Source organism: Plectropomus leopardus, chromosome 7 (genome assembly GCF_008729295.1).
Source record: "Plectropomus leopardus isolate mb chromosome 7, YSFRI_Pleo_2.0, whole genome shotgun sequence".
NCBI classification, from domain to species: domain Eukaryota; kingdom Metazoa; phylum Chordata; class Actinopteri; order Perciformes; family Serranidae; genus Plectropomus; species Plectropomus leopardus.
Window position 1 is genome coordinate 34876501 of NC_056469.1, and position 23202 is coordinate 34899702.

Sequence of the window (23202 nt, forward strand, 5' to 3'; positions counted from 1 at the left end):
CGTGTACAGTACAGATCAACATAATGAAATAGCAACATAATAAAAAAATGCATTGATCAATATATATATATATATATATATATATATATATTTAAATGTAATAGTTTAATAGTCGCTCACCTTGCACTGGTTCAGAATGACGATCCCAGAGTTCTTGTAGTTCTTCTTCTTTGTTTTGTATTTGGGATTTATGCACGGCCACTGCACCTGAAAACACACAAACTACTGATGATTTACAGGTACAGGTATAGGTAATAGTAGTAGTAGTAGTAATAGTAATTTTTTACTATTTTCCACCTGATGACGTCATTTTTTAACCGTATTTGGCATATGAAGAAAATGCATGTCCCAGGCTGTGATTTTTTAAAAAAAATCTGTGTAATATTAAAGCAGGCCCTAAGGGTTGAGATAATGCTAAATAAGAATAATAAAGAGTGAGACCATCACTCTCCCCTGATGTTTAATGCAAACTAGCAAAACAAATTCAGCTTGAAAACACAAGAAACACCTGCATGAATATGATTGTATATCCGATGAATGAATGTTTACAGACATGAGAGAGCAGCAAAATACCAACCAGCTGCTGCTTCCAGGTGAACACACTAAACATTGTGTGTGTGTGTGTGTGTGTGTGTGTGTGTGTGTGTGTGTGTGTGTGTGTGTGTGTTGTATGGAGTGTATAACACCAGCAGCAGCTCAGGGATTTGTGTGTTTTTGTCTTACTGTGATAATATTTTCTGCCTGAGGAGACGATCAGCTGTTTGTTACTCATAATCAGCATCATCATCCAACAGCCTGCTGCACCTGTCTCAGGTGATTTCAAAATAAAAGCCTGCAGCAGCTGATCTCTGATCACTCAGTTAAAAAAAATATAAATAAAAAATCACTCAGTTTCCCTCTGCAGGTGAAGCTGGTCAGTGAGACAAAAATTCAGCCATAAACAGATCATATAAAAAGCATAAGTGTGTTCTCACATTAAGGTCCTCATCAGAGGAGCATGACTTCATTAACACAGCTGGGCGACTTTATATTTCTCAGTAATCTTCTCAGTCCACAGAGATCACAGCCCATTTAAAAAAGAGCATCATTAGCAGTCACGTCGAACAAAATTAAAGTCGTTTATTTCAACAGACTGCACCCCTTTACCCCGTCTGCGTGTTTTTACAACCAAAAAATAAATAATATTTAATGTGTATTTTCTCTTTATAATGTGCAGTATAAAAATAAGGTGGAACTGAACATAAAGGAAATGGATCTTTAAAGTATTAATCATGAACTCATTATTCCCAAAGTTTTCACCTTAATGAATAATACATAAGTTTACATTAGAATTTTTATTATGTGAATTCAGTAACCTGTTTCATCTCCATTTGTTTCTGCTATATCTTATATATTTATTTACTTACTTAATATTTCTTTGTTTTTATTTTACTTCATTGTGCCCATCCGACTTCTGTCCATCACTGATTCTATGTCAGACAGCATCAGTTTGAAACGCAGCTGCTAACGATGTCATAAACGGAGCTACCTCGTGCATCATTTGTATGTATTTCCACAAAAACAGATATTAGCGCTTTTCCAGCAGGGATTGCGCCCCCAAACTCGACATTAGAAGGGAAGCCAAAAGATGATTTTTTCCTAAACATATACAAGTTTTTGTGCTTAAACCTAACGACACATTTACCAAAGCTTTGTGGAACTTAAACATAAAGTTTTAACGTATCCACTTCATAATATAAATTTAACTTATCTGTGGTTTGCAGATACGTACAATGCCAACATTTTTCTTGAGTTGTCTACATGGCCGTTCACATGGCAACGGGTCTTGCATGAAACGTCAAACTGTTTGGACTTTTGTTCACACGTCAACGGCATTTTGGGGGCCTGGAAACGCAAACTTTTAAAACCGGGTTCCAGAGTGTATGTTTGCACATTTGCGTGGTGTCATTCTTCGACAGTGTGTCATTACAAAGTTACACCGCCAACTACTGGCCAGACATGCATACTACAGCGTTTTTTGGTGGTTTTTGCGGATCCATGAACTGTCTCACGTTCATATGAACGCAGATTTTTCTGACAACGCAAAGGAAAGACATTTTCAGCAGGGCTGTTCTTTCTAAATGTGGTTGAAAATGTCTATAGAGGCTGCAGCTCCAATACATGACGAGAAATATATAACCCAGCAATACGGGGAACCCTAGAATTTAATTTGTTTAAAGTAATTCTGTCTAATCTCATAATCATAATACTGATAAGAGAAATCCCTGACAGAAGTGAAGCTGCCTCCTGAACAGAGCGGCAGCTTTCTAAGCCGTGTTAACCACAAACCCTCGCAGCTGAGACAATCCTTCAGCGGCGGCAGAGGATTCGCTCCGACATGTAAGTGTGGAGGCCGGGCGACACGCGGTGGTTCAGACTCTATTTGTGTCGGGATAGATGGATGGAGGAGGATGAATGGAGAGCTCCCCAAGGCTTCAGCTCCGAGGGAATCTCAGAGTTGGGAGTCGACTGTCAGCTGAGGAAGGAGGCCAATAAATAAAAGCTGAGCAGCAAAAGAAGAGGAGAGAGGGGGTTTCCCAGTGGGACCCGACTGACTGCTCTTATTGTTTCTCCTCATCCTGCTGGATGACAGCAGGAAGGAAAAGACTTTCTGTTTCAGAGGGTTTACACATGAAGGTGACTGCAGCTCCGACTAATCGGGAACCGCAAGAACATCCAGACCTTCAGATCCACAGCTCAGGCCTCACAAAATCATTTGGGACACAAATATTTTTAGACGTTATGACTTTTAATTGTACTTCTTTTCTGTTTCTTATTTGCACGATGTGTTCAGGTATTTTTTTTGTTTTTTTTCTATTGCTGTGCAGCCAACAGCCTCACACGACATTCAACACACTAATATTTCTGCCAAAATGCGTTTTTTTGCATCTCTTTTTTGTTGTTTTCTGCACGTGTTGCATGTGTTTATGATTGTGTTCAGTTTTGCATCTCTTCGTGGTTGCTTGATTGACTTGCATTCAAGAAAAATTTCAACAGTCAGAAGTTAAATACTCTAACAGGTCACCTCATCAGTGATGGCCCCATTCACATTTCACAGGCTCAAAGCTGCTTCGGCATAAGGAGCCATGGAATTGAAAAAAAAAGTATACGCGCTGCTGTCGTCATCAAAAATAGTCAAATCAAATAGTGTTTCCCTTAGATTATAAAACGTAGCACCTCAATCTGTGTTTGTGTAATGGAAAATAATGGTTAGACTTCGACACAGGCAAACACATATCGATGAGGAAACAGTCTCTAACGCACACAACATCCATAAAAACACAGAACACGAGACTCAGTCACCAGAAGAAATACTGGCAAAGTACATTTTTGCAAACCACAGATACGTTACATTTGTACATTATTATTTAGCAGAAACGCCATCCACCATCCCCTCAGCCTCCTGACAGTCAGCTCATAAACTACAACTCACAGACTACTCGTTAAAAACATTGATATGATACTTATGAAACATGCAAAATTTTGGGGTTTTCAGAAGCATTCATTACCAACAGCTTCTTCTGACGACTGGACAGTGAGTCAGTGTCGTTAACTGTTGTGAGAGCGAACAATGTTCACGTTATTTGCAAACAGTTCAACGCTCACCAATGAACCTCCTCTATTCATGCAGAACTCACACGCACCTCATACAGCTCAGAAACTGACACTGTGTGTGTGTGTCCGACTGCCTGTCAAAGAAATTTACTGCAACAATCAAGTCAGCTTTTGTGAACTCAACTAATGTACCTGATACACAAAGAAAATCTGCCAACCACAAACAAACTGACCAACTAACGACGAGCGAGAAACAACAGCAGTCAAGTCAATATCAAGTTCCCGTCCCTCAAAACAACAGAACAACTTTAGGGCCCTCCGGCTCTTCCAGACTCCCAAAAATCTCTTTATTTGTCCTGCATGTCTCCTTGTTTCCCTCAGCCTATATTAAAATCACTCATTTTGAAAATATATTGTCAACAGATCCGTCAAATCACAGCGGATAAAGTTACAGCATAACTGTATTTATTAATTAATTATATCGATGTTGTTTGTAGAAATAATTTAGCAGCATTTATTTTTAATGCATCTCTGTCAAAATATTGTTGACGCGCTGAAGCTTTCAGCCTCAGAACAGCGGAGGATGTCAGAGAGTATCGAGAGACGGACTTTCATGCTGGTGGTCTGAGTCTGGAGATTAGGACATAAAAATATACAGACTGCAGTTACAGTGGAGGGATTTCTATATGAAGTAGTGATAGTGGAGGAGAGTGAAGGATGAAACGATCAATAACTCCGTCCTGAATCCAGGTGGCAGTAAAATAAATGACGCATTCATCACCTTCGTGTTTGACTGTTTTAACCTTAGAAGATCGATTTTATTTAAATGTTTCCAAAGTCAGAGGACGGGTTAATGCAGAGATACTCAACTCGCTCTGTTTGGGGGCCACTTTTGGCCCTGAGCCGACCGCAGCAGCCCCATGTATGTTCCTGGGATTTAAGGACATTTCTAGAATTTTATGATGTTTTAAGAATCGAGGGAAATTTGTAGGATTTTAGCACCTTTCAAGATTTTGGGACCTTTCTTAGAGTCTAGGATGTTTTTAGGACTTACAGCGTGTGTCTAGGATTTTCGCATATTTCTCAGATTGTAGCACGTTTCTAGGATTTCACAACATTTTCTAGGATTTTAGGACATTAGGGGCTTAGCTAGGACCTCTGTTGATGCTGATTTATGCACTCTGGCATCTTACGTATGCTAAAAGTACAAAATAAATTCCCAGTGTGAATCATTTTATTCTTATTGTGGCACCACCCTATCAGGGGCCAGATTCGGTCCGTGGGCCGTATGTTGAGTGTCACTGGGTTAATGAAAGCTGTGGCATCATTCTATCAGACCGTCACCGAGGATCATTACAGTGAAAACATTTGTGTCCTTGTCAGTGATAATGAGACGGCTGCTCAACAGCCTCACATTGTTAGTGTGTTTTCAGCCGTGTGTTGTCATCTTCAGGGAGTTTCCAGAGAAAATACACAACCTGAGCATTTGGAAACACGGCGCCATTAACTTAGAGCACTTTAATTAGCGGCTGCCTCATTTCTGTCCAGCGGCTCTTCTCTTTGACAGCTGTGTCTTCATTATCTCTGCCTCTGCCTCCAGCGTCCCGGGTAATTACATCACACCGACTGTCCAACTAAACCGTACGCCGCCACAGCCCCAAAGGTGCGTTTTAAAGGGCGGGTCACGCTGCTAATTGGCACTTTCATGGAATCCTGGAGCTACAGGACCCGACGGAGATCAGGTCATTTCTTCTCAAACCTCCAAGGGTTAAAATCTCTTGCTGGCTGTTTGTAGCGACATTAGCGACGCCGCTCGAGGGGAAGATAATGCCGGTCAAACGGTCACAACTGCTGATCTCTGTTTTCCGCTGGAGACGATTTAGCTCTCGGTTGTTGTCTTTCCCAAAGAGGCAAACGAGAGCTGTGGCGACACGCTCACAATGACAACACTAACACGCTGATGCTCAGCAGATATAATGTTCACCATGGCAACCTGTCAAGTAAAACCTCCACTGCAAAATGCCCACCAAACACAGAAGGTTTGTAATACTAGTAGTCCCGAGGTCATATTTTTTCTAGCAAGGTTTTGTGTTTTATTTGTGTCTTTTTTTCGGCTTATAAATGAAATTTTTGACAGTATTTGGGGCAAAAATGTAGGAGGCTTGTTTTCCTACACAGTACAGTTTGCAAAAAAAATAAGCTCAAGTCAAAAGGAAGGTAAGATCGGACAGAATCCGTTCTGTTCGGTACATCACCACTTGTGGTTGTGTTTGTTGTGTAGTGGAGGTAACAAACGACTGCACATCCAACGCGTTCTCATCACAAGTCATCACATGTTGCCGCTTGTTCAGTGCACTTCTACGTCTACACATTACACTCTAGATATCCTTACGCGTCTGCTGTTGACGCTCCAGGATGCCGCTATTGTGATGTCAGCGATGCACGTCTTTATGTTTAGGCAACTAAAGCACATGCTGGTTAGAAGCACCTCATGAGACTCATGAAAGTCCGAGGTTTGTTGGACCATCCATCTTCTCTCCCACCCGCCCTATAGGAACCTTTTTGCTTCTTATATTTTGCAGTTTCCTGCTAGATTTCAAAATAACGCCATCCAGCAGCGTATCACGTGGACGCAACAGGTTCCATTAAGCTACATTCTCAGCCGACACCGCTTGTTCGTGTATTATGCTGCTGCGAAAGGAAGTCCTCCAGCCAGTCGGCGGCGAATAATCACACCGTAAACGGTTCTGTCCGGCTGCATTCTCAGCTGACGTCATCCAACAGAATTACATGCAAAAAGTGTTTTTTAGTGTTGGGTTCTTATGCCAAAATCTTCAAAAACAACAGAATCTGATGGCTTCAGAATGATCGGGCTGGATAACGCTAGTCCTGGTCTTGTATTATTTCTTGCATGTTTTTTTTTTGTTTTTGACGCATGTTTTTCCCGCCTCTTTCCTGGTCCAGAATCATGCCGCCTGTGTTGGCAGTTATAAAAGAAAGTTTTGTGAGTTTGTATTAAGCCTGAGCTTGTACTCTGATGGAATTATGTCACGACTGCCTAAAAAACAACATAATAAGTGAATGTTTGTAGATGCTGCTGTCGCCGAAAAATTTGTTTTGTCACGGTTGTTTTGTGAATGGTGACAGCCGTGCTCCACATCGTACCAAACAAGCGTGTGATTTGTAGGCCGTCGCACCACTGTGCTTCACTTATAATTGTATGTTGTGACACATTTTCCCTTAACTGAAGAACACTGCAGCTCCTGTGATTTGGATATTGCACTTGGCCATACTGAGATTTTTTAATATACTTTGTGCAGCTCTAGATCTGAATACAGCTGATTGGAGTTGCTCTGTAACTGCTGGATGTGGAGGCAGACATAACACACTTTATTCCTGACACTGTGAGGCTGGTGTGTGTGAAGCCTGCTGTGTGTAACAGTGTGACAGTGCGAGTGTGAGCTGGTGTCACTCAGTCTGACTCCCACTGAGCCGCTGAATTGATGAATTGATCGAGCAGCTGAAGGAGAAACGGGACTTTCTGTCAGATTTCTGCCTCCCAGAGGAATCTGAACCAAACAGCCTCCAGCCACAGATCCTCTGTGTTCACAGCCGAATGAAATATTAACTGGATCTGCTCAAACACCGCTGCTCTACATTTACACCAGTACTGAGCTTAAGTACAATTTTGAAGTTCTTGCACTTTGTATATTTCGAACTTTAACTGCGCTACATTTTTGAGAAATAATGTACATTTTGCTGCATTGCATTTATGTAACAGTTAAAGTGACTAGTTTTGTTATATTTAATTAATGTAACAGGGACTCTGTATGCAAGCATTGTTAAATTTAAATAAAATGCAGCCAATGCAATGTGTATAGGACTTGTAGCTGTAGCTGAACTGTACTCAGTGAGCCTCGTTAGACTTTTATGGGATTAAACACACAGTAAACACTAAAATTCAAACAATGCAACAAACACAAAGATAGAGACAAACAATGAAACAAACACAGAGACAAACCATAAAATAAACTAACCCAAAAGTAAATGAAGCAGAAAACACGAGTCCAGTTTCAGCCAACTACAAAATTAAAGTTCTGCTTACATATTTACGCATCATTAAAGTTGTGGTCTACAGTTTCATTTTGGCTTCACTGTGCAGAAATCCCAAAATAACCTTTGAGAATGTTGTAATTTAAGTGGTCTGAGAGACTTCTGCACCTCCTGCTGGATCTGTTTTCAGGATTTAGACAATCTAGTGACGGAGACTTTGACCAATCACAGGTCACGTCAGAGAGGGGGCGTTCCTATTGGCTGGTCGTCCCACCGTGTGCATGTGTTGACATCACAGTAGCGCCATCCCAGAGTGTAAACAGCAGACACAGAAGGATACTAACTCGTAAGACGAGCTCGAGCTGATGTGTCCGTGGTCGTCTGGTTGAGGGGTTTTAGGACAGAGAGGAGAGTGCTGCAGGAGGACGGTGTAATTTTATATTCTGCCTTATTTTGGCCTTTTCCACATTTCAGCTCGCTCCAGCTTTAACAATGATCCTGATCAGGACGCTGTTCTGCATAATAAGTACTTTTACTTTTGAGCCACAGAGCACATTTTGTTTTTTTTCTATTACTTTTTCTTGAAGCAGGAGTTTTAATTGTAGTGGGGTGTTGTAATCATGTGATAATCATAGCCTACCTTTTCTTAAGCAAAGGATTAAAAGACCTTTACCACTGATTAAAAACTGCATCAGACTCACAGTTAGAAGGAAAATTGTGTTTCTAAATGTACAACCTGCCGTCTGAGCAAGACGAACTTAGCAACAAAACATCCTTTCTAACTAAAGACGAATAAACAGTTTGTCCAACAACACTTGGATGATGTACTGACTGATAAACAAACAAGTTGCCTGTGATTCCCAAACCACAAACAGAGAGAAAATAATAATTTAACAAAACAACTGGATGATAATAATATACATTTGTCGCCTGATTTTGCAGTATTTATGTAACGTCCTCCACCTCAGTCCATCAATAATTACCGTGTGTGACGAATGATTTCTAGGCTGACTTAAATTCTGCAAGTTCGAATAATCCAAAAAATATTTAGAATAAAATATTCACGTCAAATAAATCTGCATGCTGGAACAGTGGTGGTTATTCTGAGAAAGAAATCATGCAGCATGTTTGCAGCTGAGAGACTTTACGATGATGATCAGTGAAGCTGATTTCTCTCCCACCTGTCGTCCATCGATGGCGCCTCTCATCTCTTTGAACGTGGCCTCGAACTCGCCGATGTAGTCGTGTTTCCCGTTTGAGTCCCAGTCCCACACGGTGCACTGAGAGGACAAAAAGACAGAGACATTTCAGTGAGTCGATGATTTACAAACTGATGAGAAACAAAAACGTTTAATGTAAGAGGAGAAATTTGAGTCTGTTATTGTGTCATTAAGTGAACTTCATCACACTGCGATTACACTAATTATCCTTCAGTCACATTAACGAGGACACGCAGCACTTTGTCTCATTGTTCTGTCTCTAATTAGACGTCTGCTGTTGCAGATGAAGATCACCAGTCTGTTGATTTGTTTGGAGGCTTCGAATAATTGAGTTTTTGCAGATGAGGTCTCATTCTGCAGATTTAGCTTGTTGCTGAGCTGTAAGTGGCCAAAAGTGTGTGGACAGCTGATCATACACCAATAGAAACGTTTGTATCAGTATTTAATGAGCAGTTCTGTTCTGTTTCAGTAATGATTGAGGTCACTGACTTTTCTGGACTGGAAAACTTTACAAAAACTAAGTTCACACGGTATTGCCGTCTGTCGAGCAGCATTTGTGGGGACATCGACTGAGAGGAAGTTTGAATCACGTAATTCTTCAACAGCTGTTTTGTAGTCTCTTTTAGGTCAATGTATGTCTCTTTGTAGTCATTCTGAGTCACTTCAAGGTCTGTTTGCGTCTCTTTGGGTGACATTTTACAGGTGTAGACCATGAGGGGGCTCCTGACACTTGCACATGCTCATTAATGTGCAGCTCGAACTTCTTTAGTCACCTGACCTTCCCGCCCAGCTGCTCTTCATGTCCCTCATTAGTCCTGCAGAGCTCATCTCCGCTCTGTCTCATCACAGAGCGATGCTTCTCTGCCTGACCTCTCGGGATAAGTTTCCCTGCTCTGACTGATCACGTGGTTTTGACCCTCACATGTTTATTGATTCAGGTGACCTCTTATCTCCACCGCTCTGCCTGTGAGTCGTTCTTTTAGAAAGAAGCTCGCTGTTTTTCTGAGCCGTGACATCGTGCTTCGTCAGCAGAGATTCGGCTTGAAATTCATAAGTATCGATGAATTACTGAAACGTCAAATTTACATCCAAACCCCTGTGCATGAGGATATTTACACTAAGAAAAGGCATTTTAAGGTATGTCCTCACCACGTTTCTTCCTAAATTTAACCTCCTTAACTGTGCGCTGGTTACGTCATACGTGGATGAACTTTGTTTGCACTTTCATAGGATGTCGAAGGATCCGTCTTCTAGAGAGTCGTAGTTTGCAACTTCTCTGCAACGAGCAGCATCAGAAAAAAAAACTGAATGTGAAACTACTTTATTCAGTGTGTTTTTACCGGTTTAAATCATCGGGCCTGTTTGTTTTAGAGAGGAAGAGACCTCTGTCGATAATTCAGCTCCCAAAACAAACCCCCTTAGCAGGTCAGCTAGTCTCTGAACTGTTTTAGCCTCGGAGGCTGAAACTGCTTTCATGGTTTTTAGCAGATTAAATTAGGGTGTTTTTGGCTGGAAGACCTATCATTCATCTCCTGGTTAAAACTTCCCGAACAATGAACGCTGAAGAAATTCTCACCAAGAGAAGTTTGAGCTGGTTGCAATCTGCAGTCCTAAAATCCCCCATAAATCTTACGTACTGTGCCTTTAAAATGTCGTTGTTGGTTAAAAATTGCTTGTAAATCTTTCATATTCTAACCATGCGATAGATGATGACACTTTTCTTCACAAATATCATGCAAAATACTTAACACATACAAGAGATTATGGAAAACTATGAAAGGAAACATATTTAAGTTACTTTTTTAATTTACTGTCAGCAAAATATCCTTCTCTTTGAGTGAATCTTTTTGGAAATCTTATTTGTCAACAAAAGAAAAAAAAGCTGAGCACCATGTGAACTAAAGCATTTTACATTTGAATAAAAAACCAACTTTAATCCAAATGATTTACTTAAGGCCAAAAAATAATAAAAATGAAATGTAAAAATGTGGCAGCAGTTTGGTTTTTATCTGATGAAAACTGACATTTTTGATTTTGATGTCAAATCTCAGATCATCACTCTGGTTAAATATTAAAAAGATGATGATTAAAACACACTTAAAAGTCCAGCTGGACCCGCTGTCCACGTGATGAGTCGTCCCAGTGGAGCCAATGGGAGTGATTGTACCGGCAGCACTGGGACCAGAACGAGCAACAGGAAGTGAATAAATCAGAGGAGGACTGAATCCAGGACAGTCTGACAGAGTTCATGAAAAATAGATCGGAGGACGCGGAGAAGAACGCTGACAGTCTCAGAGCGAGAGAGGAAGAGCACGATCTCATGAATTTACAGAACACACACACACACACACACACACACACACACAAAAACACACACGTGTTCCAGTTTTCATTTCAGTCCGGCGATTTTAATGTTGTCATATATTCATGCAGGAGTTTCAGTGAGCAAGTGGGCCATTTACTCTGTGTGTGTGTGTGTGTGTGTGTGTGTGTGTGTGTGTGTGTGTGTGAGTGTGTGTGTGTGCGTGTGTGTGTGTGTTGTAAATCCTGGTCACTGAGGCAGAGAAGCAAAATTCAGTTTTTCCCAATATGTAAATGCATTTCCGTTATATTGCCCATAAATCGTTGAATGCCGTGCCGAGCAGCTGACACGCGGACATATCAGCTCACAGCGTATCACCTGTGGGCTCTGCTTTAAACATATATAATAAATCCAATACAGATTTATCATTCTTTAAAAAACATATGCAGTAATTGTCTTTTTATTCCCACACATTCCTCCTCTCTGCCTCTATTTCCCACAATGTTTCCTCCGACACGTCTATCTATAACACGAGTATGAGGTACACAACGTGTATTTTCTCTATAATTACTTTATGATACAACCAGTTTCTGTTAAAGTCACCAGTGCGCTCTCCAGTGACACAAATTTACTTTATTAGAATGACATTTAAGGAGAAATTAAACCATGAGAGGAGGAGGACAGGATGGTGAAGTGGAGGAGGATTATCTCTCTTGTTAAGGTCAAGAGGAGGCAAGTGGGCGAGCGAGCCAATTAGATGGAAGAAAGATACAGCCTGTGTGTGTGTGTGTGTGTGTGTGTGTGTGTGTGTAATTAAATGTGTTACATATATACAGTGTGACATGAATGAATACATTAGTGTGAGTGATTTTTGTATGTGTGGATGGATCTGAGAGGCAGACTAAGACTTTCACCCTGTTAAAGCTTATAGTCAGGGCTGGCTCAGGTTTGCCATGAGCCAGCCCCTAGTCATGCTGCTACAAAGTGCCTGAAGGATGACGTTTTTCTGTGATGTCGCCCTGAATCCCTTGTCAAAAAGTATAATGGGATTATTCCATTGGATTTTGTATTATTGCAGAAAATAAGCTCCGTGGCAAACAAACATTTACGATACTTACATGTTTTGTCACCTCTGAACACCTCTTTCAGGATTTTTGAAGCCTAAATGTAATCCCCAGAAGCTAACCTCAGACTAAAACGAACTACACGCTATGACGCGTCACGTGTTGGATGTGGTTTTAAGCGTGATGATGTTATGTAGTCGTGTCTAATATAAAAGTTTAAAAGTTTATAAGTGGGTATTTGCTGATGTATTTTATGTCATAGAACAAAACGTGAAAGTCTCTTCTGTGGTAACAAACCTTATTTAGGGTTTTCACCAAAAACACGCAAAAAAAAAAAACACATTGACTTTGAGATGAGGGAACCAGAAGTGCTGAAATGATGACAGATTTCCGGCTTTTAGGGCTCATTCCTCTTTCCCCTCACCCACTTCCTGTCATTATGAGATAGCGAAAACACAACAATTCTTATTTTGAGATGATTATACACTAAAGAAAACATACTTATTATATTTAAAATCTGCAATATGATATCTAGAATATAATTTAAAGTTCACGGGAGAAGAGAGGCAGCATAAGTTAACCTGATGTAAAGGACGCTTTGTGCTTTCTCGCCTTACGGGTGTCTCGGTTGTAGCATCCTGTTATTATTATTAGTCATACTTCTACTATCATTACTGCTATTATTGCCTCTATCAATAGTCTTGTGTTATATCCACTGCTATAATTATTATTAGTCATTTTTCAGTCATTATCACTGTGGTTATTTCCTGTGTGCGTCGCTCTCTTTGTCTCCTCAAACTCGGCTGGCGGAGGCAGATGGCCGCCCACCACTGACTCTTAATTCTGCTGAAGGTTTTTCTCTAAAAGGAAGTTTTTCCTGACTGCTGCACTTCAGAGGAAACTCATCGGAGCGTCTGCTCGGGTGGGACTTCTCTGTAAATTGTAGTTTCGACCTGCTCTGTATAAAAAAGTGTCCCGAGATCAGTTTAGTAATGATTTAGTTTTGTATGAACATGAACTCATTTGACTTGACTGTGTGTGTGTGTGTGTGTGTGTGTGTGTGTGTGTGTGTGTGTCCTTCCCTCCTCATTAACCCTTTAAAACCTGGAGTGACATCTCTTATATTGTGCTGCTATCAGATGCTTTAAACACATATTTAAACATTTGAACTGAGAAAACTGGTACAATTTGTCTCAAAATATGAGAAATTAGTAGATTTCGATATTATATTTCTCAATAGCTTGGGGGAAATGTCCAGGGGACAATGTCCAGGGGAAAATGTCCAGGGGACAATGTCCAGGGGAAAATGTCCAGGGGACAATGTTCAGGAAAAAAGAAAAGATTCTTGGGGGGAAAATCTATGTATTTATGATATGCATATTTACGTACTTAAAATTATGACACAGAATTATAATAGTTTTTAATAACAGTTTTTACAAGACTTGTTTGTTTTGTTTCAACCTTCTTTTCTTTTTTTTTCATTACTATAATTATTGTTGTTGTTGCTGTTCTTTCTTTTCACTAATTTTTACTAATTTCTGCTCAGGTTTCAAGGGGTTAAACTGAACATCACGACAGCAAATGTGAAGCCTGTCCTCCTTTTTTTCTCTCTCTATGAGTCTTCACACACATTAATCTGACCCTTAAACATTTAAAGAGAGTGAATCTTTTGTACCGGTGAGGGAGCGCAGAGTTTTAATGAGCTGTCACACTCACAGCTTCATTCACTCAGCTCACAGTGAAGAAGATTCAAATTAGCAGCTCCGAGGTTTCTTTATAACGGAAATCCTGCTGAAATCTGTGAAGTCCTGGTTCAGGTTTCTAATTTAGAGAACAGGCTGGCAGCAAAGCGCAGACCTCTGTGAAAGTCCATCAAATTAAACCTGAAAATGTTTAAACCCTTTCAGGCTTTGGAGTCATTAAACGAAGCATGCTCTGAGATGTTAAATCATTTCAAATGATTTTTTCATCAGTTTACGCAGTGGATGATAAAGAGTGAACATACAGACGGTCAGCTCTTCACTCAGCACAGATTCACTGTAACTCTGCAAATAAATCACGACTCCAGTTTTATGTCCATTCACTAACATGGAGGGGCGGGCTTTAAGACCGATACTGCAGCCAGACACCAGGGGGCGATCCAGATTGAAAAGTTACACTTTGGGGGAGCTGTCATGTTGTTCATCATATATACAGTCTATGGTTACCACTGGCATCAAACTTTTGGATATCTCCTCTATCTTGTGACAAAATTTCCTGGTTTCATCTTGTTCTATCATGGAGTAAGATAAATTAAAAATTATGAAATCGAAACCAAAACTCTAACTTATACAAGGTTTAATCCTCATCAGCTTCCACCAACAGCCGTCAGTGTGACCTGCAGCCAATCAGACGTCCACATTTAGCCTGGAGCCACGACATCGACTGATACAAGAGACGCAGTGTGTGTGTGTGTGTGTGTGTGTGTGTGTGTGTGTGTGTGTGTGTGTGTGTGTGTGTGTGTGTGTGTGTACCTGCAGCTTGCGTTCGTGGTCTCCGCTGCAGAGCGAGTTGAGAGAAACTTTGAAGGTTTTCCACACCGGATTCAGATTATTCATCACGGTCTGAGAGAAAGAAAACGGCGTCGTTTTGTGTGAAAGATGCTCCTCTCTCTTTGTAACGATGTAAAATCATTTCAGTGATCATCAAGATAGAAAATCAGAGTCTTTGTTGTTGACAAGCAGCTCAGTGTAGCTGAATAAAATGTCTGTGATGAGAGATGAGATTACACACTGAGGGTAACAAGAGGTCGATTTTACGTCTGACAGTATTTCAAAAGAACTTGTGTTTACATCAGTTTGTGTGCGACAGCTCTGATTTATCTGACTTCATTTAGATTGTCTGATTTAAGAGAAGCTGTGAGACGGCGCAGTCACATGCCAAAAACCAAATAATCTCACAAAAACCTCAGAATTATCACTTTGCATAGCAAAGTTTAAGATATAAAGATAAAAAACTGTATTGTCATTTCACTGCTGTGAAAGACAATAACACAAAGACATTACAACTACATCCCCTCCGCCTCGTCATGACACAGTCAGCTCCAACGCTGTCACTTTAGAAAGAGGAAACAGCGTTTCCTCCTCGAGCTGAAAACAAAGGATTTGTGTTTCTGACCGTGAGGACTCAGAGAAGACTCAGTGATTTTGGGATGTAGTTTGAGCTCAAAGTGTTTGTCACTGTGAGCGCTGCAGTGTCACATATACACTATACTGCACAAACACACACTGTGTGTGTGTGTGTGTGTGTGTGTGTGTGTGTGTGTGTGTGTGTGTGTTACCTCAGTTCTGTAGACGAGCTGCAGCGTGGCGTCATCATTCAGCCTGTAGATCTCCAGAAACGGGTCGGATTTACTGAAAAAGTCCTGCAAACACAGACACACACACAAATTCACACACACACATTTTTAAAGGAAGACACGTTGACTGAAACAGAGGCAAACTCTGCTGGTAGTTATTTTTTGAAAACTGGTGATTATATTTTCAAGGACTGAAATATTAATAAGAGCTGAAGGTTCGTGTACTCTCTTATATCATTCAAGGTTCAAACACCACAGTGTATATTACAGCACACACACACACACATGCACACACACACACACACACACACACACACACACACACACACAGCTGTTACCTTGTCGTCCAGTTTCCTGGCGCTGAACGACAGCTCGATGTAGTCGTCGTTCCCCGTCAGCTCCTCTGCTGTGATCTGCACACACACATGCACACACACACACACACACACGTTTCCCTTTGATAAGAGGCTCATTATGAAGCGAGGACATTAAGTCAACAACAAACACTGAATATTCAGACTGAGACAAACAAACAACAGAACCTGTAAAGTTTCTTCAGACATGAGGAACTTTTACGAGCTGTTTGTGTGTCATCAGTTCACAGAGTCGCTTATCATTATTGTTGTTATTATTATTATTGTTATTATTATTATTATTGTGATTATTATTATTATTGTTATTATTATTATTATTGTTATTATTGTGATTATTGTTGTTATTGTTATTATCAATTATTATTGTGATTATTGTTATTATTAGTAGTCGTAGTATCGGCTGCTTCTGTGTAAAAGACTGACTGCGATCCTGAGGAGTTGTTTATTTTATCGTGACCACACGGAAGATCGTGTCCTTAAACACGTTCATGTCTCTCATCCTGAGGTCACGTGAACGCTGTCTGATGTCTCTGAGAAAAAAGGTGGAAAACAGCATGTTATTGACCGTCTGTCACAAAACACCTCAGGAGGGATTTTAGTTTGAAGGTTGGAGTCACTTCTTCGACAGTCGTTAGTCTTGTTTCCTTTTAACTGACAACTTCTTGGAAGACCACACATTTAACAACAAGTAATGACCAACAACCAGAGTTTCAACTCTCAAAACTCACTTTTAACTCACCTCACGACCACAAGAACATCAGCAAGATAATCTTTAAACAATCTGATAATCTGGCCTTTGCTGACGCTGGTCCGGACGGGGAATGAGGCCCAAAATCAGACGATTATCTTGGAGTGTGTTCCCCGCTTTAGGCATGTTTCCATCAACTGGTTTGGAGCAAAGAAACTCGCCTACACATTGTGTTGTTTCGATGCTTTAGAGGGCGTTTTTCACATGGCTGCAGTCCTCCAGTAATCAGAGAAACAGAAGAAGAAGTTGCGAACTGGAAACAAACAAAACAAGTCGCCTTCTATGAGAGACAAATGGGGCGAGGTCTTAAGAAATTAAAAAAAAACTCAGCAAGTTGTTTTTCCGCATCATCATTGGCCATGACTTCAGAGAAAAGGACAGAAAAAAGCAACGACTCGAGCGCACTGAAACAGCTGCTCAGTCACGTCAAATGTTTGCAGTGAAAAATTAATTTGACAAAAACATTTCCATATTTATCACATTTATGTTTTTTAACAAAGGCAAAACCACCTCAGGCACGCTTAGAAACGTCTTCTTTTTTACAGAAGTAAGGCTTAAGTTGTTTTCTTTTTCTTTTCTTTTTTTTTATAAATGAAATCCAGATAATTCTTAGGGAATTTTGCTAAATTATGTTTTCATTTAATTTAAAAAAAACACATAAGATGTCTTGCATATATACATGTGCTTGTACCATAATGAAAAAATAAAATTTGATGTGATAATAGCTTTCTGTTTGTGGACCACAGTGATATCAAGTTTTGGTGTTTTCTTCCCCGAAGCATCGTTCCCCTCTGACAGCGACACCAGAGATAACAGATATTTAACATAAAGAGGAAAATATTCAGATTAACAGCAGATCACAGATCAGACATAAAGAGACGCCTGCAGGGCCTCAGACGACATGTTCTCACTTTAATAAACATAAATATATTCAGTCTGTGTTTATTATCATGTAAAAGCAGGCGGAAATGACCCAAGGGCGAAAAACAGAGAGACGACAGAAAGAGTCAAAACAGAGGAGGAAGAAATATGTGGTGAGGAGAGAAGAGAGAAGGAAGGAAGAAAAATGGATGGATGGAAGGAAGGAAATAAGAAATGAGACAAGGAGGGAAATAAACATGGAGAAGTTAAAGAATGAAAAAAGGAAAGGTAATAAGGACTAAGATTCAAGGAAAGGAAAGAAAAAAGACATAAAAATTATTAAGGTATAAAGAAAGAAAGGAGGGAAGAATAATGAAAGAATAATGTAAGAAAGGAGGGTGAAGAAAATAAGAAGGATGCAAAGAAAGTCAATTAAGGAGAGAAAAGAAGACAAGCAACAAAGAAGATGAATTTAAGAGCAGAAAGGAAAGAAAAGGAAGGAAGGATGTAAGAAGTAAATAAAGAACAAAGGATGAATGGAAAACAGAGAGAAAGGAAGAGGGAGAAAAAGAATTAAGAAAGCGGAGAAGAAATAATAATGAAAACAGGAAAATAAAGAAGGGATGGAAAGAAGAGGAGAGGAAGAAGAGGGGAGGGTAAATGTGGAATAAAAAAGCCAAAAAATGAAAGAACAGAATGAAGTTCAGAAAGAAATAAACAGATACAGAAAGGTAAAAAAAAATTAAATAAAAGCCCCGATTTACTGCTTCCTGCTCAGAAATCCTTTCAAAATAAATCCCCTGAAGCGTTTCACGTGTTCGCAGAGGTGAAGAAAAACATCAGAGGGGGATTTTCCGGCCGTGAATTTGTGGATGAATGAAAAAGTAAATCTGAGAGCAGCAGAGGAGAGAAATAAATCTAAAACCCTGTCGGTCCGGCTCAGAGAGTCACAGTTCCCAACGCTGATTGGAAAAACCTCCGAACCACCGAAAATCCCGTTTCCTGTCTGACGGAGGTTTAAACGTAAACAAAAACTTTATGTGTAAAGAAAGAAAAACAGCTCAGACTCTGCAGGACTTTAGCTGCAGGACTTTCACTGGCTGCCATAATTTTTTTGTTTTTTACTGACGTTCCGCCCGTTACAGCGGTTTTAACGGTACACATAAAACAGCCGCCACTCTTTGGTGGATTCACTTGCAGAGGAAAAATCAAAAGACAAATGTTAATTTGTTTGAGTTAATTTCAAAAAGAAGAAATGAGGAAGAAAGGAAGGAGAGAAGGAGGAAAGGAATTTAAAAAAGAGGGGAAGAAGGAAGGAAAAAAGAAAAAGTGAAAAGACATAAAAGTGAAAAAAAAGAAAAAAGGAAGAAGGAAACAAGGAAGCAGGAATGAAAGAAGGATGGAAAAAACACAAAAAAAGACAGAATTGTTGAACGATTTAAAATAATTACTTTAATTGTTAACAGAAATGAATCAAGTTTTTCCAAAATCAAGTTCGATTAACACAACTGATTGGAAATCGAGCCGAGAAAACTTAATTAATTTCTGTGTTACCCTCTGAAGTAATGATTTTAGGATTGTGAAATGCAAGAAATGAAGGAAACAAGGGAAGAAGGTAAAATAGAAAGGAAAGCGAGCTAGAATGGTTGAAAGAAAGAAAGAAAGACAGAAAGAAAGACAGAAAGAAAAAAAGAAAGACAGAAAGAAAGAAAGAAAGAAAAAGAAGGAAGTAAAGAAAAAGAGAAGGTAGCAGGAAAGAAAGACAGATCACTGTAAGACACGTGTGAGAGGAATCAGAGCGCTGAACTCACCGTGACGATGGCTTTCCCCACCGTGCCTCCTGGTCTGAGCAGAGCTTTGGACAGTTTCCTCTGAGAGATGATCTGCAAATAAACACACACACACACACACAGCTAAAGTACATTCACAAATAAAAATAAAATAAATAAATAAAGCTGTATTAAATCCAAACAGTGATTGATTGCAGTTTATCTCGTTCGATATGAGCTGCGTCTCAACCGGAGAGTATTTACGTAAGATATAAGATCCGGAGACAAAACGCTTCAGTATTCAGACAGTTTTCCGTTATAGCAGTAATAGTAGTAGTAGTAGTAGCAGTAGTAGTAGTAGCAGTAGCAGAGTAGTAGTAGTAGTAGTAGTAGTAGTAGTAGTAGTAGCAGTAGTAGTAGTAGTAGTAGTAGTAGCAGTAGTAGTAGCAGTAGTAGTAGTAGTAGTAGTAGTAGTAGTAGTAGTAGTAGTAGTAGTAGTAGCAGTAGTAGTAGTAGTAGTAGTAGTAGTAGTAGTAGTAGTAGTAGTAGCAGTAGTAGTAGTAGCAGTAGTAGTAGTAGTAGTAGTAGCAGTAGTAGTAGTAGTAGTAGTAGTTGTAGTAGCAGTAGTAGTCGTAGCAGTAGTAGTAGTGAAGTAGCAGTAGTAGTAGCAGTAGTAGTAGTAGTTAGTAGTAGTAGTAGTAGTAGCAGTAGTAGTAGTAGCAGTAGTAGTAGTAGTAGTAGTAGTAGTAGTTGTAGTTGTAGTAGTAATCAAGTATCAACACAGAAGATATTTGTTAACAGATCAAACCTTCAGTACACATGAGACTGATAGTTTACAATCTGGTGTGAAATATTAAATTAAGGATAAAATTATGATTTTTGTACAAGACGAGGTGGAGAGAAAGAGCCGGTCAGCTCTTAGCAGTACATTACTCATTCTTTTATTTAGCATTTTCTTTCTCTTTCATTTTCGGAGGCAGATGTTACTGTTGTTATGGAGTATTGCGCTCCCTCTGTGACGACGCCTGCGGTTGTATTTATTGTTGTATGTCTCGCTGTTGTACTTTGGATCGTTGGAACGTTTTATTAAAAAAGAACATTTTATGATCCTCTCAACAAACATCCTCAGAACAGTTAAAACATCGAGTCAACGTTTAAAACGTAAAGGATCAGTATTTGAAATGATAAACATCCTAAAACGCTATTTGAACTTTAGATTAAGAATGATTTCTTTAAAACATTATTGCAACTTGTAGGTAACGTTAGGGAAAGTTGTGGGAACGTTCCCAGTGGCCGTTCTAGACCAGTTTTAATGTTGGGGGGGTCCAGGTTCAGTGTTACAGGGGCGCTGGCCCCTGTTGGCCCCTCCCCAGAGCCGCCATTGACACTCCCTGATAGTTGGGAGGACTTCAGTGTCCTTTTCTTTGATTCGTTGGAAACTTGATGACTGAGAGTCGTCACAGACGCAGAAGCACGAGGACACAAAACCATAAATGGGAATCAGTTTTTCTTTGATTGACATCAAACTCTCCACACTGACGGGTCTTCGAGTACGAATCCAGTCGACTCGTGCAGCAAACCGCGGCGTCAGCGAGTTTAAAATGAAGCAGTTTTGCTCCAACAAGCTCCTCTCCCTGCTCCTCCTGTGAGACAGCATTGTCTCAGTGTCCCCGACTCTTTCTTCCAGGCCTGTTAGCAGAAACCTCAGAAACCTCCGTCTCTCCGTCAGCCATCTGGAAGGTGGAGGATCTGGCAGCCGAGCCGAGCGTCGCTGCTGGCAGAGTCAAAGACGAGGAGATGAAGACGAGGAGGAGGAGGAGGAGGAGGAGGAGGAGGAGGCTTCTCCCGACTCTCCAGCCGTCATCTGAGGGCGCCGTTTCATCACAGTCTGCCGCTCCTCGACTTCTGCTCCGCATGTTCAAACTCTTCCAGCACCGGAAGCTGAACGGGAGCCACAGCGTCGCTCCCCGATCAGAAGCATCAGCTCCAGTTTCTAATGAGAGCGACGGCAGATGGAGAACAGCTCTGTTTCCTCCTCTCAGCCCTTCAGGCTGCTAAACCCTCCGAACAGAGGACCAAACACAACCTGCATTCATTTATTTTTACACGCTGCTTTGGCTTTTTGAGTCTTTCTAATCAGCAATAAGAATTGAAATAACTTGAATAAACTGAATCTGTGCTTGAAATCGATGCCAAAATCCAATTTTTCTTTTATTTTTGAACATTAGCTCATTAAGATTACTGCTGAAGTAGTAATATGCATGTCGCAATACCAAACATTTTTTAGTCGATACCAGTGAAATCCCATCGTTCTCGATACCCAATTTGATACCACAGCAAAAAAAAAAAAAAGCCCTAACACATTTTTCTTACTAATTCCTTGTGATCTTAATTTGTGGAAGTGGAAATATTTTAATATCTGGCTGTTCTCATGCACTGTTTGTACGTTTCCCTACAAAAAGTAATGCACCAAAATTCGTGTATGTCCCACATCAGCCAAGAATTTTAGTATAAGTCACATATTTGGGAAGGCTGCAATCATGTGGCCAGTGTGTTAGCTGGAGTTTAGAGGGAAGACGTCACACAAAGAGGCAGCCTGGGGCAATGGATGGGTTGCAAAAAATGTGACATTCCCCGAAACTCAAGGTAAAGTTTGAATTATTTTAAGGTGCTATTCGACGAATTTGGAGTGAGAACGGGCTATAAACACAGTAACTTTACTGCTGTAACATTACGTTGATTATGTAACTAAGCATTTTCCCCCAAAGCTGAACTTTTTTTAACTCTCAGCACGCAGGAAAAAACATCAACGTGCAGCTTTCAGCGCAGAATAAACACTTTGTAGCAGAGTGTAAATACGTAAAAGAATCAACAAAATTTGCAGGATGCAGGGAAAAAAAAAACACTTTTTTTTGACAAATTGTGGTGGAGCTGTCGCTGCAGGTGCACTTGTTGCCTTAATCCACAGGCTGTTGTTCTTTGTGCTGGTCGGCGTTCTTCTTATTTTGGAATTTAACAGCAGTTAAACACTTGTAGGTCGCCCCAGGTTGCACTTATTAAATCACGGCTTTATCAGTGGACGCTGGAGTCAGACAGCGACACACGGAGACACCTTTTGTAACCTTAGAAACACACCTGCAGTTTGCAATGCCGCCAGCAACTTATGTAAAAGCCAGAAAATCTGTAGAGGGCAGCAAACTGTGGACTTTCACCCAGCAGCCAGCTGTTCTTTTCCCAAATGATATGGTATTATGAAAGTATTTCAATAACAACATTTTACTGGTAACTGTAGCGTGCTAGCTACATGTGTGACGTGACGTTACGTAGCAAAAAATGTGCCAAATAACTATTGTTATGATGCTGGGTTTTTGTTAATATTCTGTTTTTTGGAGTTTGTTTTAGGGTTTTCTGTTTGTGTTTTCCTCATTTCATGTGTCCACCATGTTCAGTCTGTTTCTGATTTATTTTTTTGGGTTCCTCGTGCGTCGTGTTTGTGTTACTTTCTGCCTTTGTCTGTTTCCCGCCTGTTTTCTGTCACTCGTGTTTCATCAGCCTCGTTTGTCCTTCTCTTCTCCTCAGTTTCTCTCAGCCAATCAGCTTCCTGCCTCATCACCTTATTAACCTCAGCACTTCATCCCCTCGTCAGTCTGGTTTGTATTTAAGTCCTGGTTTTTAGTTCAGTCTCTTTGATTGGGTCATGTGATTCAGTTGCGGTTTCTTATTAAATAAAAAGAGATCTTTTTGAGTTCCCGTTACCTGCAGTCTGCTGTATTTGAGTCCACCTGCTCTGCATCACATGACTATTATGTTTCCTTTCTGGACTTTTGTTGCTAAAACCACAGAAAATAAACCTAAAAACAAATTGTGTGATGCGATGCTC

At 40.2% G+C, this 23202-nt stretch overlaps 1 protein-coding gene across 1 annotated transcript in view; it reads right to left on the reverse strand.

The window, feature by feature from the left end:
- The window catches only part of cpne4a (copine IVa), a 68642-nt gene that overhangs the window by 27047 nt on the left and 18393 nt on the right, over positions 1-23202 (reverse strand). The window contains exons 3-8 of the mRNA XM_042489768.1: positions 19365-19436; positions 15909-15983; positions 15553-15636; positions 14747-14836; positions 8829-8927; positions 121-207 (exon numbers count right to left, since the gene is read on the reverse strand). Coding sequence (XP_042345702.1) covers positions 121-207; positions 8829-8927; positions 14747-14836; positions 15553-15636; positions 15909-15983; positions 19365-19436 — 507 coding nt within the window. The remainder of the gene's footprint in view (positions 1-120; positions 208-8828; positions 8928-14746; positions 14837-15552; positions 15637-15908; positions 15984-19364; positions 19437-23202) is intronic.